The 14846-nt window shown below is 39.2% G+C and overlaps 1 protein-coding gene across 3 annotated transcripts in view; it reads right to left on the bottom strand.

Moving 5' to 3' along the window:
* Window positions 1-14846, bottom strand: part of LOC134586648 (period circadian protein homolog 2-like) — an 84944-nt gene that overhangs the window by 57317 nt on the left and 12781 nt on the right. For 2 of the 3 annotated variants that reach the window (XM_063442336.1, XM_063442338.1), the window contains exon 2: window positions 3992-4650. In XM_063442336.1, the coding sequence (XP_063298406.1) occupies window positions 3992-4605 (614 nt within the window). In that variant the 5' untranslated portion in view covers window positions 4606-4650. Of the gene's footprint in view, window positions 1-3991; window positions 4651-5385; window positions 5521-14846 lie in introns of those variants that run through there. The other variant, XM_063442337.1, reaches the window with a different exon arrangement.

Here is a 14846-nt window from a genome sequence, read left to right as displayed (position 1 = left end):
ACCTCAACCGACTATTTCCTTTTATTGTATTACTCTCCACCAGAGTATGCCATATCATATGAGAATGCCCCGAACACAAATAATATAAATATATATATATATATACACATACACACACACACACACACACACAGATGCACAATCACACAGACACAAACACTGCCATACATGTGAATGCACAGACACAGATCCAAACGCTGCCACACACATAGATGCAGACACACATATACAAACAATAACACACACACTAACATGCCTACAGATACAAACACTGACATACATGCAGACACACAGACAAAGACACACATACATGTCAACATATTATCCACCCTCCAGTTTCCTACGTTTTCGGTGCAGGAGGGTGGCTTCTGCTGAATGGGGCTGTTGGGAATTAGGGGCTTGCTCTGCCGGTCCGCCTCCCCCCTCCCCCCCCCCCATTTCCTCCTCTCTCTCCTGCACGACTTGATCTGTTTTAGCTGGGAGGAGCGCTGCAATATTACAGGGGCCTGTGTTGTTAAAGTCATGCACTGCGGTTCTGTCAGTCAGGTTGCCCTAATTGCATCAGCCACCTGATGGGCCCCATTAACCTGCGGGCACCGGTGGTAGTTCCGCCATTATGGAATTTTGTGTTTTTGCATACCCCTGGGGTGGGGTGAATTGGTTTGTACCTCTGGGGTTATGCTTACTACAGGTTGAGAAATGCTGGTTGGGGTTTCACTGTCCTCAGAAAATGTAGCTGAACATAATATTGAGTTTTGTACAGGAGTAGCACACAACGGGTTTATGAAATACACAATTAAAAAACACCTTGATGTAGGTGTATATGTTAGAAATCAGAAAAAAAACTGTATATTACTATATTATTCAGCAGAGATTGGCAGTTAAATGGCTAAGAAAACCGTGTCAAAACACCCTTTGGTAAATCATCTGAGATGACCATTTTATACAAATATTTACTTGTGTGGTAATTGTGTTTTCTGTGATGCTATTAAACTTGACAAACCTACCAAATTCTAAAATCGCTTCACATCGAAATTTTATTTTACTCCTTATATTTTGTGACTTGTAACTTCCAAAAATAGACTTATTATGTACTCTAAATCAGGACAAATAAAAAATTTATTTTGAATTACTTTTCATAAGCTGCACTAATTATTGCCAAAACGGAGAGATTTTTTTATTTTATTTTTTATAAAAGTTGTTTTGGCTTTTTTTGTATTTTTAAAAATATATATGTATTCTATGCATTTATATATGAATGTCACATGAAATTAAAGCCCTTTTGTCCTTTAAAAAAAAAGGGTATATAATATGTATTTGTGCAATAAATGAGAGATGGAAATTGCGGTTGAACGCACACAGACACTGCAAATTTGCACAAATTGCTTTGGTCCTTAAATGAAAGTCAGGCAAATCAAGCTTGGTCCTTGAGGGGTTAAATAAAACCAGTGGCAACATCACTAAGAAACACGAGTTCCTAATTGAGGTACCTTGGTATCTAAGCACTAATAAGTGAATTATGGTATGTAGGTCAATGTGGCAGCTCTGGGAAACAGCAATCACCATTATAGCTTATATTGTACTTAGTACTTCTATATCATCCAACGTGCTATTTAAATAGATTGCTTCGTGTTACAGAATAACATAACTCATAACACAAATAGCGAGTTACAATTGCTTAAGTATTGTTTAAGACGGAACAATTTTTTTTTTTTGGAAGATATTTTTGTATATTTGTTTGTATTTTTTTTAACACCTGTAAAATATTTAATTAAACAATAAAATTTGTAAAATACAAATGATTTTAAAAGTTTTTATTTTTGAGTCCTAAAATACATGGAAAATAAAATTATTTTTATTTGACGGTTCCTTGGGGTACTTAAATGGTCACTGCTGGAACTAAAATATCGATCACATAAAAAAGGCCACTAGTGTTCTCCCAATGACGATACTTCTAATGTCCAAAGCCTGTCTAAATACTGAAACTATGGGGCTATAATCTACTCAGTAGTTACTAAAAATTCAGACACATTACATCTAGTTGGCCAGTTGTGATGTGTCAGAATGAAATTGCAGTGAGCATGTTAGGAGTCATTTATCTACTCCCACGGACTATTACAATGTCGGCTGCCAAAGACGAAGCAGGACGAAGTGAGCGTGAGGGAAGGCACGGCTATGCAGCATTTTCATCACTAAATTCAAGGACTTTGCCAAATTCAGCCTATACTGCGCCCAGGTGCAGGCAGGCATAAGATAAAATTGGGGCAGGAGGGTTGAAGACGGTTTGATAATTGTGTATGTAACAGTGTGCATGTATTTATGTATGAGACTGTGTTATTGTGTGTGTATATATATATATATAAAAATAATTGTATGAATATATCATAATTGTATGAATGTATCCATGTATAAATGTATTAATGATTGTGTTACGAGGTGAATGGCTTGTTGGAGATATATGTATGTGCAAGTACAGTAAATTGCATGGGGTCGTATGGCCTTAACTGGCTTAAAGAGTTACTCCAACAACAAAAGAACAGTGGAGGGGGATGCATGTCACCACCATGCTGGTTGTGTGGACAACCGTTGTCCAATATGCACAGAACTGACATAAGCCAGCCTGGATAATGACCTCCCAATGATGCTGCCAGAATTGGAGTTATACGGCCGGCAGAAAGGGACTTGAACTCTGTATTCGCAGCATTTAACAGAAAGGCAGCCATAAACCTAATGCATCACTGTATATAGCATAAAGCTGCATTGTACTGAATATATTCTAAAATTGTAATCATGGTTTAGGTCATGGATTGGTCAATTTATTTTATTAAGCTTTATTCATGATGAGAAAGGAAAAAAAACACACACTGACACCCAACAAAAATTAGGTGGTTAAGGGGTTAGATAACCCGGCTTGGGGTATGCAATATAATGAACAGTATGACTAAGTACCATTATATTTAGTTAGCAAGTAAGGCAGTGGAACCTCGGAAAGCCAAGCACAGGGCTGAAAGCATTAAATACAACAAAAACAGTTCATCTTCAGAGAGTTGCACATGGTCCTGTGGAGCAAAGTCCCCATTTCTGCAGACTTCTTAGAAAGTTAATCTGAACCCCACAGTGATCCACAGCATTACTACTGAACAGAGTTACGATGCTATGTGATCACTGAAATCCAAAGATCATAATTGCATCTTGTTTTGTACAACTTATTAAAGTGCTCAACAAAGAAAAATGTTATATTATATATATATATATATATAGTACAGAAAAAAAACAAAAAAACTGTTCTCATATGAAAAGGGACACTCCATGGTCTAAATACAAAATAAATAAATAAAAAGAATTAAAAAAAATAAACATTTAGTGGATATACCCAAAAGAAAACTTGAATGCGTTTAATTATGCATTTTTTCATTGGTGTAGATCTAAAAACAACTTGCAAAATGTTATCTTGTCTGCTGCTTTGCAAACCCTCCCCTTTAAACTCTGTCTAGGCTTTCTGCGACTGTCCAATCACAGACTTCCCAATGCAGCTCAACGAGAAATCTTTGCAAGGTGCTCTGAGCAATTGCTGCCTCTGGAGTTTAGCTCCACTGAGCTAACCAGGAATTAACAAGACCAGTTGTCTGCTTGAAAGTCAGGGGAGTGTAGCCAGGTTCATTTATAAAAGTGTCAATTTCTATTGAAATCTGCACTTTTTGCAAAATGAAATAAATAGGACACACTTCACACATAAAGCTTTAAAGAAAGCCAGTTGATTAGAGGTCTGGAGTGTCCCTTTAATAAAATGATCTAGGTTTGAAGATAACAGTTTATATCTGCTTACCAGATGGTACCCCTCTACAGATTTATTTCATGTCAATATGATTTACAATGCACATCATGCAGTGATTTGTGTCTTTAATATCTCCTTACTAAAAGATGTTTCAATTTATAATTTCTTGATTTTATGCATTTATTCTACTACTTAACATTTAATGAAAGCTCCTACCTTTTATCCAGTGAATCCTTTCCGTTCTCATCTGATTCATTGAGCTCATTACTGCTCGAGTCATTGCATGTTTCCATTTCATCTAGACTAATTGCTTGTTGTTCCAGGTCTTTCGGAGGGAGTTTATGGTTCAGTTCTTCAGTGTAAAGAAGCCCTGAGGTAGGATCCATTACAAGATTCCCCAGAGGTTCATAACATGATTGTATTGAGGGTCCTTCTGTGTTCAGATCACCAGCGATGTGACCAGTCGGAGTTGTTCCCATGGTTGCACTGCATGTTTGTAACTGTTGGGGAAGCGGCTGTGACCCACTTCTGGATGGAGGCTTTATGAGAGTATTATGTCTTTGCTGTGAAAGGTCACCTGGGCTGTGCAGGGAGCTGAAGGCAAGTTCTACAGATTGCGTATCCTGGATGCTATTGGAATTTTGAGCTATGGATCCTCTTGAATGAAGGGGAGAACCAGGTGGCATAGCCATAGGAAGTTTTTCAACTATTTTGTGATGTTCCTGCAGTGACATGTCCTTTGGATTAAGGTGAAGACTGGAACACAGGTCTTTATGGAATGTTGTCTGCATCACCGCTCCAGCGTGCTGGTCACTACATTGATTGGGCATTACATTAGATGGGGGAAAATTTGCCTTTGAGAGAATGGAAAAAACCTAAAGTGGAAATAGAGAGCACTTTAGACACAAATGGCAAACAGAATACTTAGAAAGTACATGTCAAAATACTTGACTAAGCCGTGAGACTTCTTCATTTAATGGAGGAGACATAATATGGTCATGCAAAATGTCAAACACTAAAAAGGTATTCTTAGTTTGGAAACACAGAGCTTCCAAGAATTTCCTTTAGAACAAGAGAATGTGAACAAATAGCATTATTGTACATCACAGTAGATTAAGGTTTTAAAAGGTAGACAGCATAAATTACATGGATTTGTGTAAAGTTAACAATGAACTAAGAAACAGAACTATTATCTATTTATAGAGATAATCAGAATTATTGTACAAGGCATAAAGCAAATGAGACGGCCAAATGTTGCATGGGCTTCTGTGAGAAACAAAAAGTACATAGTTTTAAAACAGTGATCGTTAACTTTTCCAAACCAGATATATCTGAAGTCTATTTTCCATGATGATCAGCTAGCTAGCTATATACCATATGAAGTGTAGATCATAAACATCTAGCAAGTTGAGAGATCACTAGTTTAGAATATGCGTTGCATATACTTTGATCACTTGAGCGGTCATGGATCTACGTCAATTAAGCAAGCTGCCTCTGCATGCAATAACAAGCCTTCTCAAACATCAGTTTGAGAACGCTTCCAGAAGTATGCAACTACAATAAGCAGTGGAAGATAATCATAATTTTCTGTAAACTGGCCCTGGGTTTACCTTAATCCCAGCTCAAAATGGATAGATCTGGGAATTCTCTTTTAAACGTATTGCTGTACTGAATGGCATGACAGATGTCTTGTCTCCGCTGGTTGATCTCTCTCATGTCTTTACAGCCTTGGGCCTACAGCAACTGCATAGACTGCCACAAGTGAGTCCATATATACCTAGCATAATATATCATGCAGAATAAATTAATCTACAATCTGTATACATTTCAAGCACACAAAAGCCTGTGCGCGCATTAGACACTCACACTGCCTTCCAGTTTATTAAACTAAACAATGCCCATTCATGCTGCCACGCTGTCCCAATTTCATTCCCTGTTGTACCACGCAGAGGACACTGGACAGAAGCGGTCAGTCAGCTTGGCACGCATTGATACAGACTGGCATACCCCTTCTCTTTTCTAGGCTTGACCACACATTTTGGGTGTTACCAGTGATGCAAATGGAGTCACCAGCATATCGCTTTGGGTCCTCCTCCTCCCTACCTAATTACATATCTCCTAATGTTTGGGAGTAAACTGATTGGCATACTTTCACGGTCCTTCTAGGTTGGCAATGAAACATGGTGGTAAGACAATCTCAATATTGGACTATGATTAAAATTTCGTTGCTTTGCTTGATTATATAATTTTGGTTTAGAAAGAATGAGGACCTTCTCCAGTGAAAGACTATGATATATATAAGCATAAAAATGAAGTTATTACCCCACCTTCTCTACGTCAAGCCCTACGCATCCTACTAAAGACTTTCACATCATATAGTGAGTAATAGATTATTATTTTTTTGGCAACATAAGTAGAAAAAAACCAGGACTTTTTTGTTATCCCCTACAGACTATGGTACAGAAGGAAGGAGTCTACGATTACCAGATATCAAGCTATTATATATTTATGATAGTAATGATAATATGCGCCCCAGTAGCTCAATTCACATGTTGCATGTTCCAAAGGATTAAATACTGCTAGGCTGATATAGAGTGCAGCATAACATGCCCTAAATTCCATCAAATCTATTTAGTTAATGAAAACATGACAGCATTCACTTTAACATTCAGTTTAAATTCAGTCTGTTTCTATGATAAATTCAGGTTTAAATACAAGGCATCTTCCCATACTTTACATTCACCTCTCCTGAGAAAGAAACATTACACCAGACCTTAGGCTAAACATGTTCTACAGTATCAAAGATGCTGGTCTGCTGAGGGTATTTTTGTTTTGTTTGTTTTTTGTTATTAAAACGAGGACGGCTACATAGTCTTTAGAGAACATCTTGTACTGGGTGACTTTTTGTAATTCTCTGCAAAGTAGCTTTGCTTCCTTCATATTTGTTAGAACTCAGATTTACAACTACTCCATTTTTTGTATGTGCAAGAAGAAAAACAACAATCTTCATACGGGTCTACCTTGTATCTCACACTCAATTCCCATTCTTAGTATGACAGTAAAATCGAACATATTCAAAAATGGAAAGCTTCTATTAAAAGGGTGAAATCACCACAGATCTTGGATAGCATCCAAGTGGCCACCTTGGTACCCTTTATCAAAAGATTCAACAAATTCAAGTTCCCAGGTAGCCATGATAAAACATAAATGGGACCTGGTGCAGAGAATTGTGTCTCCAAGCCCCGTGCTGTATAACTGAACAACTCTGGAATGGGAAAAAAAGTAACCACGCTCAGTATTAAATGCTTTGCACGGCCTGCTCCTTTCATCAAAGACACCAATACTCAAACACTGCTCATACAATGAATTAAAATCGTATGTACTCAATGAAGGGTAATACTCACTGCCACTGACTGCATGTGTCGTAAGCATGGCCGGGTAGGGTAGGTCTTCAAGCACCAGAGGAAGACTGCTGAACAACCACACACAGTTCATATTTGCTGATGCTGGAGAACAGACCCAATGTGTGTCCACTATGCGTGATGCTTCCAATTCTGACCCTGGAAGATGCTGAGGCCACCTGCCTTCCCAGCACTCAAAAGGTTTTTTTTTCTCAAAGGGCACCCGCTGATGTTTGCAGTTTTCTGGATCTGCTGTTAGGTTCCTATTCCATCCAGACAAAAATCTACTGACTTTAAGGGTTGAGAAGTAAGCAGCAAGCACTGTGTACTGTCCTATCAGGTTGGTGAGATTATGGTAAAACCGACAATTTGGTCACCTTTCGTCCTAGATGCATAGATACTAATGTGCATGCCTGGCGAGCACCGCACACATTAAGCATTCATTTATGAAATATCCTTCTAATGCACTGCAAAGCTGAAGTTCGCTCAAGCCTGGATTCTGAGGTTATTATGCCTTTAGAAAAATTTGATTTACAAGTGGCGAGTTGTAAAATATAATATTTTGAAGAAGAAATGTTTTTTTTTTTTAGTTGAAATAGACATGAAATGTTTGATTCATGGTCTGCAGTTCAGTTGAATTATACCAGGCAATGGATATAGATTGGAGTTATTACATTAAATTGCCCTCCTAGATTTCATTGAACGCATGCAGCTACTATCCGTCTTTTGATTTCGGAACAGGGAGAGATTGAATAAGTCTCCACAGGAAGAGGACATCTATGTGGTGTTAAACATATTGAACCGGCTGACTAAAGGAAATTGTAAACGGAATACTAGCTGAGAGCATACTGTAGGTTTTTATTAGTTTACAAAAATGGATTCTCATGTTTAATCTAATATATAAATTATTTCATACATTTGTACTTATTCAAAGCAAATGAGATAACTGGCATCACCTTGAACTTCCCGAAACAAACCAGAAAACTTATCTGCAGGTTACCCCAAAAAATCCCAACATTTAGAAAAAAAAGAAAATTAAATACTGGCTGCAGAATTTTTGTTTCCTAAAATTCATTTAAAGTATCCAGAATCTGAAACGGTTCTAGAACTGGGTTATGCAATTTTGGCCCGGAGCTATATTATTTTGACTATATTGGTAGAAAACTGCAGAAACTCTGGACTAATAACATTTTAGGGGCCAAAGTATGAATGGTCACCTGTCTTCCAGAGTTCTGCTACTAAAACGCAGTGTTCATTTTGGCAGCAAATTTCAATTTAGTTTTAGTCATAGTTTTTTTTTTTTACTAAAAAGCCATTTTAGTTTTAGTCTTAGTCGACTACATTTCCACTAGATTTTAGTCGAGACGACTAAAATCCAACATGTTTAGTCAAAGCCTCTGTGTCTCTTTTGCCCTTTCCCCAGCCCCACTGGGTTTTTCTGTGTCCTCCCAGCCACTCTAGGTGTCTCTTTCTCAAGCTCTGGTCTGTCCCTTTTGCCCCTTCCACAGCATGTCTGTGCAGTGTTAAAGCGGCACTGTCATGCCGAACTTACCTTTCCTCGATCTCTTCCTCATCTCCCCCTCTCTCAGGATCTGTTCTTCTTTTCTTCCTGTCTTCTTTAGTTTTCTTTAAAATCATAAGACCAGCTTTGACCAGCGGAGGAGCAAAGTGTGCTTCATTTCCGCTGGTCAGAGCAATTTTCCCACAATTCTTACCTTTCCTCTGTGATCTCGCAATGCTTCCTGTCATTTTAGACAAACTGCCTAATTATGTTCTGACTGAATGAGAACAGTATGTTCGTTTCTTTTAGAACTCAATTCGGCACTTTGTTCGTATTGGAATTTCATTAGAATGAATGAAACTCCACGGTATTAGGGAGTTATCTACCAAAAGACTGAAAGACCTAAATTGGTCTTTCAGTCACATTTACTAATACTAAGTAAAGATTACTTGGTATTAGTAAATGATCTGCCCCTACTCGCTATATCGCGAGTAGGGGCATGTCTAGTAAACAGTGAGCAACTATTGGCCCACCCCTGAGCGGTGGGTGGGGACCATAATTGACAATCGGGGGGGGGACACCTACTGTCCTCCCCCCGGCTCCCACCCCTGTGCGGTGGGTGGGGGCCATAAATTACAATGGGGGGGACCTACAGTCCTCCCCCCCCCCCGGCCCCCTACCTTGAGCGGTGGGTGGGGGCCATAAAGATAATGAGGAGTGAGGGGGGGTAGATAGGCGATAACTTTTTTTTTCTGGTGGGGGGGTGGGTGACTAGGGGCTTGGGGACCCCTAGTCACCTTTGATGGGGGGGGGGAATTTGTCTTAGGGCCCCCACCCGCCGACCAGGGGGCCGGGAAGGACAGTAGGTTTCCCCCACCCTCATTATCTTTATGGCCCCCACCCACCGCTCAAGGGTGGGGGCCGGGGGGGGACAGTAGGTCCCCCCCCCTTTGTAATTTATGGCCCCCAACCACCGTGCAGGGGTGGGGGCCGGGGGGAGGACAGTAGGTCCTCCCCTTATTGTTATTTAGGGCCCCAACCCGCCGCACAGGGGTGGGGGCCGGATAGTTTTTTGTTTGTTTTTTTACAGTGAGCAGCCACAGGCTGCTCACTGTTTAGTGGACATGCCCCTACTCACGGTATAGCAAGTAGGGGCATTGGGAAGATTTTAATCTCCCTTTTGCTATTATGGGGGTCGTATTGACCCCCCATAGAGTGAGGGGGGACATGGGGGGGCTTAGGAAGTGGCGGGGAGCTGCGTGCCAGTAGCTCCCTCCTTGTAATAAACTGCACGAACAAACAAACACTGATATTCAGTGTTTGTTTGTTCGTCTGACAATGCTATTCATTCATTCATTCGTCTTTCTGACGAATGGATGAAATTTCCATTTGCATGTCCAAGTGTTTAACTGGGCATGTGTGGGAATTTCATAGCGCTATCTAGTGTGGGCCGATGATGTGTCCCACAGGGACTTCATCTACCCACACAAAGATGGTGGCGCCCTGAATATAGATCAGGGCAGAAAATAAAGAATAAAAATAGGTAATATGGGGGGCGACTAGGGGGTCAGTTAGATGTAGTGGAGTCGGGAGGGGGGTTTAAAAAAAAAAAGCAAAAAAAAAAAAAAACGGGATTCGGCCATGACAGTGCCGCTTTAATTTTGGCAGCAAATTTTAATCAGTCTTTTGACTAAAATGCCATTTTCATTTTAGTCATCTGAATTTCTTCTTTTTAATCTAGCTTTAGTAGACGAAATCTCAAAAATGTTAGTCGACTAAACTGAACACTGCTAAACCGGTTCTATAAACCCAACCACATTGCCTCAGAGGTCACAATGCACCTTATTGTATGTTTGGCATACTTTTAATGCACCCCCAAAATACTGCAGTATTAAGTTATTCTGCCATCTGTTACTCCTCGATGCCTTGGCATAGCACCAGTATTTGATCTTTCACAAGAAATCAAACAAGTGCATCCACCCAATTCCAACACTGGTACCTAAAAATCAGTTTTATTATTATAAAAAAAAAAAAAAAAAAGTAAAAAACGAACAATAGGCACAGTGCAGTGTTATACAACCATGGTTGTATCTTTGTTTATTATATTATATTATGTTTTAAACGTAGGTCTAACCATTCTCACTGGTGTCCCTGAATTATTCATCTAAAAGTCTGTGTAACATTCCATAAAATCTGAACAAAACAAAGATTTCTACAAACTCGTTTGTTGCGATGACCCCACGTATTACTGTTGTATAATCAGAACAGGGTCAACCTACATCTGTATCCTGCTGTCCCTCATGCTTAACACAGAACGTCTATAACCCCCCCGTAAACACGTTATATAAACCCATTTCATATCTAGGCTATGGACCCATGTGACTGAGGCACACAAACCACAGATCCCTTCTAATCAGACAAATTCTCTCTGCAGGAACCAATCAGGCAAAATTCACAGCCATGTTAGTCTTATTAACTGTTTCACTGCATGTAAAGTCCTAGAAGCTGACTTGGACGTGCGATTTGACATCGTTAGAATGATTGGAGATGTTTATAAGCTACAAAACCAATCACTTCATAGCCAAGTAAGGCACGTTATGACTACATAGTAATTGTCAAATTTACAAGGTTATTGGACTAGTAATAGAAACTCTTAGACAATGGCTATTTTGTTATCTCTGCTCTTTCTTTAAGAGTAATTTTCTCTTTTTCAATGCCCCAAAGCCAATTACACAGTGTACTATATATGACAGTAAGGTTATATATATTACTGTATCAAATGAAAAACTATAACCTTGGAATCAAATAGTCAAGTAGATAATGGCAGACAACTAGAGGATAGAAAGAAAAATAGTCAAGTTTGTGAACTGCTACAATTGCAAAAGACATCAATGTTATAATTGTAGTAGATCTTTGTAAAACCTTAAAAGGACATTCTACGCGTCATAACCTCTATTGGTCACAGTGGTTATGGTGGTTATGGTGGTTATGGTTGCAAGAATTTTTCGACGTGGTTTCTTTGATTAATAGCAAAGCATTGTAACAGTCTGACAAAAAGAAAAACACTTGGCTATCCTGGCAGGCCGGTCACTGGGCATCAATGAAAGACCCCCAGCTTTCTCAGTACACAAAATCAATGTGACAAGTCTGTTTCAGAACGGAAATGGGTAGGTCTCTCGTGTAACCCTATTTTTTGTAAACTGCAGCAGAGATTTGTAGTGACATTTTGGTTACTGTGTTACATTTTGGTTACAAGATTTGGATGCCAAAAAACAATACATTTTAAAAACATGAATCCTTCAGAATATAAGGCCTTAAAATGTCCCATTTTACACTACTAGTCAGACCTTACAAGCTAGAAGCCAGGAAAATCGATGGCTAGTGGAAAGTGGAAATGTTGGGCCTTGAATGGGTATTTACAATGCTCTCTGTGAGAATATGCCAAAAAGCATTAATACTTAATTTTCTAAATTATGAGAGTTCTAGTAAAACCCCCTAATATTAAACTAAAGCACTTGTGGACTATAATGCTCATTACGCATATTCAGAGACCGTCTAGAATTTATGATACTTGTGTCCCACCTTTTAGGTGTAGAAGAAAAAACAAACAAAATTCAATCTAGGTTATCTAGCACTGGGATATCAGGCTGAAAGCTTTAATCTAATGTGGATCGAGAGATTGGGGCTGAGACTGGCATATAGCACTCAATCTATGGTGCATTAAATCTCCCATCATGCTCTCCTGCTAGGTGCTTCTTTACAAGGTCTCCTGAGCTAAACTGGCTGAGAGCTGTAGCTGATTGCCCAGCCACTCAGGTAAGCCCTACCTTACCACAATGCAGAGAGCTTCTGGCTCACATACAGGTAGGAAGTGGGCTGGATTTACATGTCAGACCCCTGAAGGAACAACATTCTATGGTGTCCCCTCTTCCCCAAATCGCTAAAATAAGGCAGATAAAGAAAGCATAATAAAAATTATTCACTGGACATTGCAGGCCTAAAAAACATTGATAAGACATTCATATTAGACAACAGCATATGTATGTATGTAGTTTATATGCATGTATTTACGTTTGTGCCTATTTCTGCTCTGCTTGTAATGTATTGAGTGAATCTGTGAATATAGTGAGTGTAGGCAGCTGTGTAAATGCACGCAGGGTTAAAGATACCGTTATAAGTAGTTATGGAAAAAGGGTTGGGAGGGTGTAAGGTTAGAGAGGGGTAAATGTCAGAGTTAAATTACACATCATGTTTCATGTTAAAGGAACATTACAGTCACCAAAGCCTACACTTTTCAGGAAGGCTCAGCCGGCCCGCAGTCCTTAAGGGCTTACAGGAACAACTTCATCAGAATAAAGTTGTTATGGTGCCAAGAGGTCCCTGGCACTGGCTTACCTTAGGGGATTAAACCATTTACAGATGGTTTAAGCCCAAAGTCTTTTTCCTCAAGCGCCTTCTAATTCTGCCCCGTTCTGCTTCTCTCTCTCTCTTCTTAAAACAGGAAGACTCGGACAGGGTCTGTCCTTAGCCATTCAGAGGAACCCCTGTCCAAGACTTCCTCTTTTAAGATTATTTTATATAATATATATAAGACAGAGGGAGAACTAAATGGTGCTGGAGCCAAGACTTTTGGGGTTAAACGGTTTACTCCTTAAAGTGAGGTATCGGCATGAATATCTTGGCATAACTTAATTCAGACAGAGTTGGAGGCTCCCCTTAATGAAGTGATTTTAAAGCGTCTGTTACTTCTCAGAATTTGATAAAATCTTTATGAAATACGCATGCTGACTGCATTGAAATTTCATTGAGAGGAGCCAACAGAAGAGGAAGATAACCTCCCCAGCTGTCAAACAAGGGAGACGTTTATAATTGATTTATAAAAGTGGCGATTTCACACAGACAGACACTACTAAATGCACTCAGGATGGGATACTCCTTACACTTAAAGGACTTCGGCAGTGCTTTGTGTGTGGAGTGGTGTACACACACGTAAATATTTATAAAAACCAAACATACAATAATAATAATATAACAGTTTATTGCTGGTCATTCTAATGACATTGAATGAAGTCTGTCCGTTGCTTAGTAGCACTGACTTTTTTTTTTTTTTTTCAGTTTCCATTGCACTTTGGTCTGGAGCCTTGCAGAGAATTAATCAAATGCTTCAGAAGATTGTAAGAGTTCTACCGCATTTGATCAATGCGTAGGAACACATTGGCTCATTAACTCTTTATGCAGCATTTTCTTGCACTTCCTCAAGACCAGAAACATAATGAATCCCTCTAATGTCATAAACTGATCTTTTCTAAGTAAAATGATAATATTTTTATATAAAATAACACTTTGGGGGAAACCTATCTCTGAGCCCCCAGCAATGCACACAAGTACAAAGAGGGGGGAAAAGAAGTGATGAAGTCAATGTATCTTATCAATATATTTTTGAATTGTTACATTGACACACTAGGCTATGGTGTAGTTGCCAAGCCAAATGGGTGTCTCTGTCTTTTTTACAGGTTTCAACCAGAATTTTATCTTCATTATCGGTTATCCCTTCTCTTAGGAAATAGTTGAGATTCAATCATTCAATCAACCGCTGGTCACCCATTCATTCCTAAGAAGAATACACAGAGATGGGCCGGTATCGGACATCACACATCCACATACTCCATAATTCTAATACAGAAACTCAGAACATATTGGAAAACATTTTGTCAGTTTTCACTAGTCTAGTACACATGGATAAATAACTGTTTAGACATCAGCCCATAACAATTTTAAGCGATTTGCATTCCCACCACACGTGAATGAGTGTGTCCAGTTCACCTACCGAACACAGACTCAGTTGCCCCCCCCCCACCCCCCCAGGGAGTTCTCAGAGCATAGAGACTCAATTATAAAAGGTGAATAATTTGTAATTGGATTTCTAGATTACATCAGCCTGCAGATTAAGGTTTTATGGGTACAGAGGGTGCTACTGTTTTGGTGTTTTATCAGCTGAATGGCATATTAAATTCTACAGCAGTTTATACAAGTGGGATCCAATGTATGGGCACCAATTCCTGGTAGCACAGTGATTCCAAGGAGTAGTGGCACAATAATTAGGGTTTCTGTTTTACTGTTCAGTTGCACATACGTTCTACATAGACTTTTGAAAATTAGTGGAGTGTAA

The sequence above is a fragment of the Pelobates fuscus genome, chromosome 2 (assembly GCF_036172605.1).
Source record: "Pelobates fuscus isolate aPelFus1 chromosome 2, aPelFus1.pri, whole genome shotgun sequence".
Classification (NCBI taxonomy): domain Eukaryota; kingdom Metazoa; phylum Chordata; class Amphibia; order Anura; family Pelobatidae; genus Pelobates; species Pelobates fuscus.
Note: the sequence above shows the minus strand (reverse complement) of the source record. Positions and strands in the feature narration are given on the sequence as shown.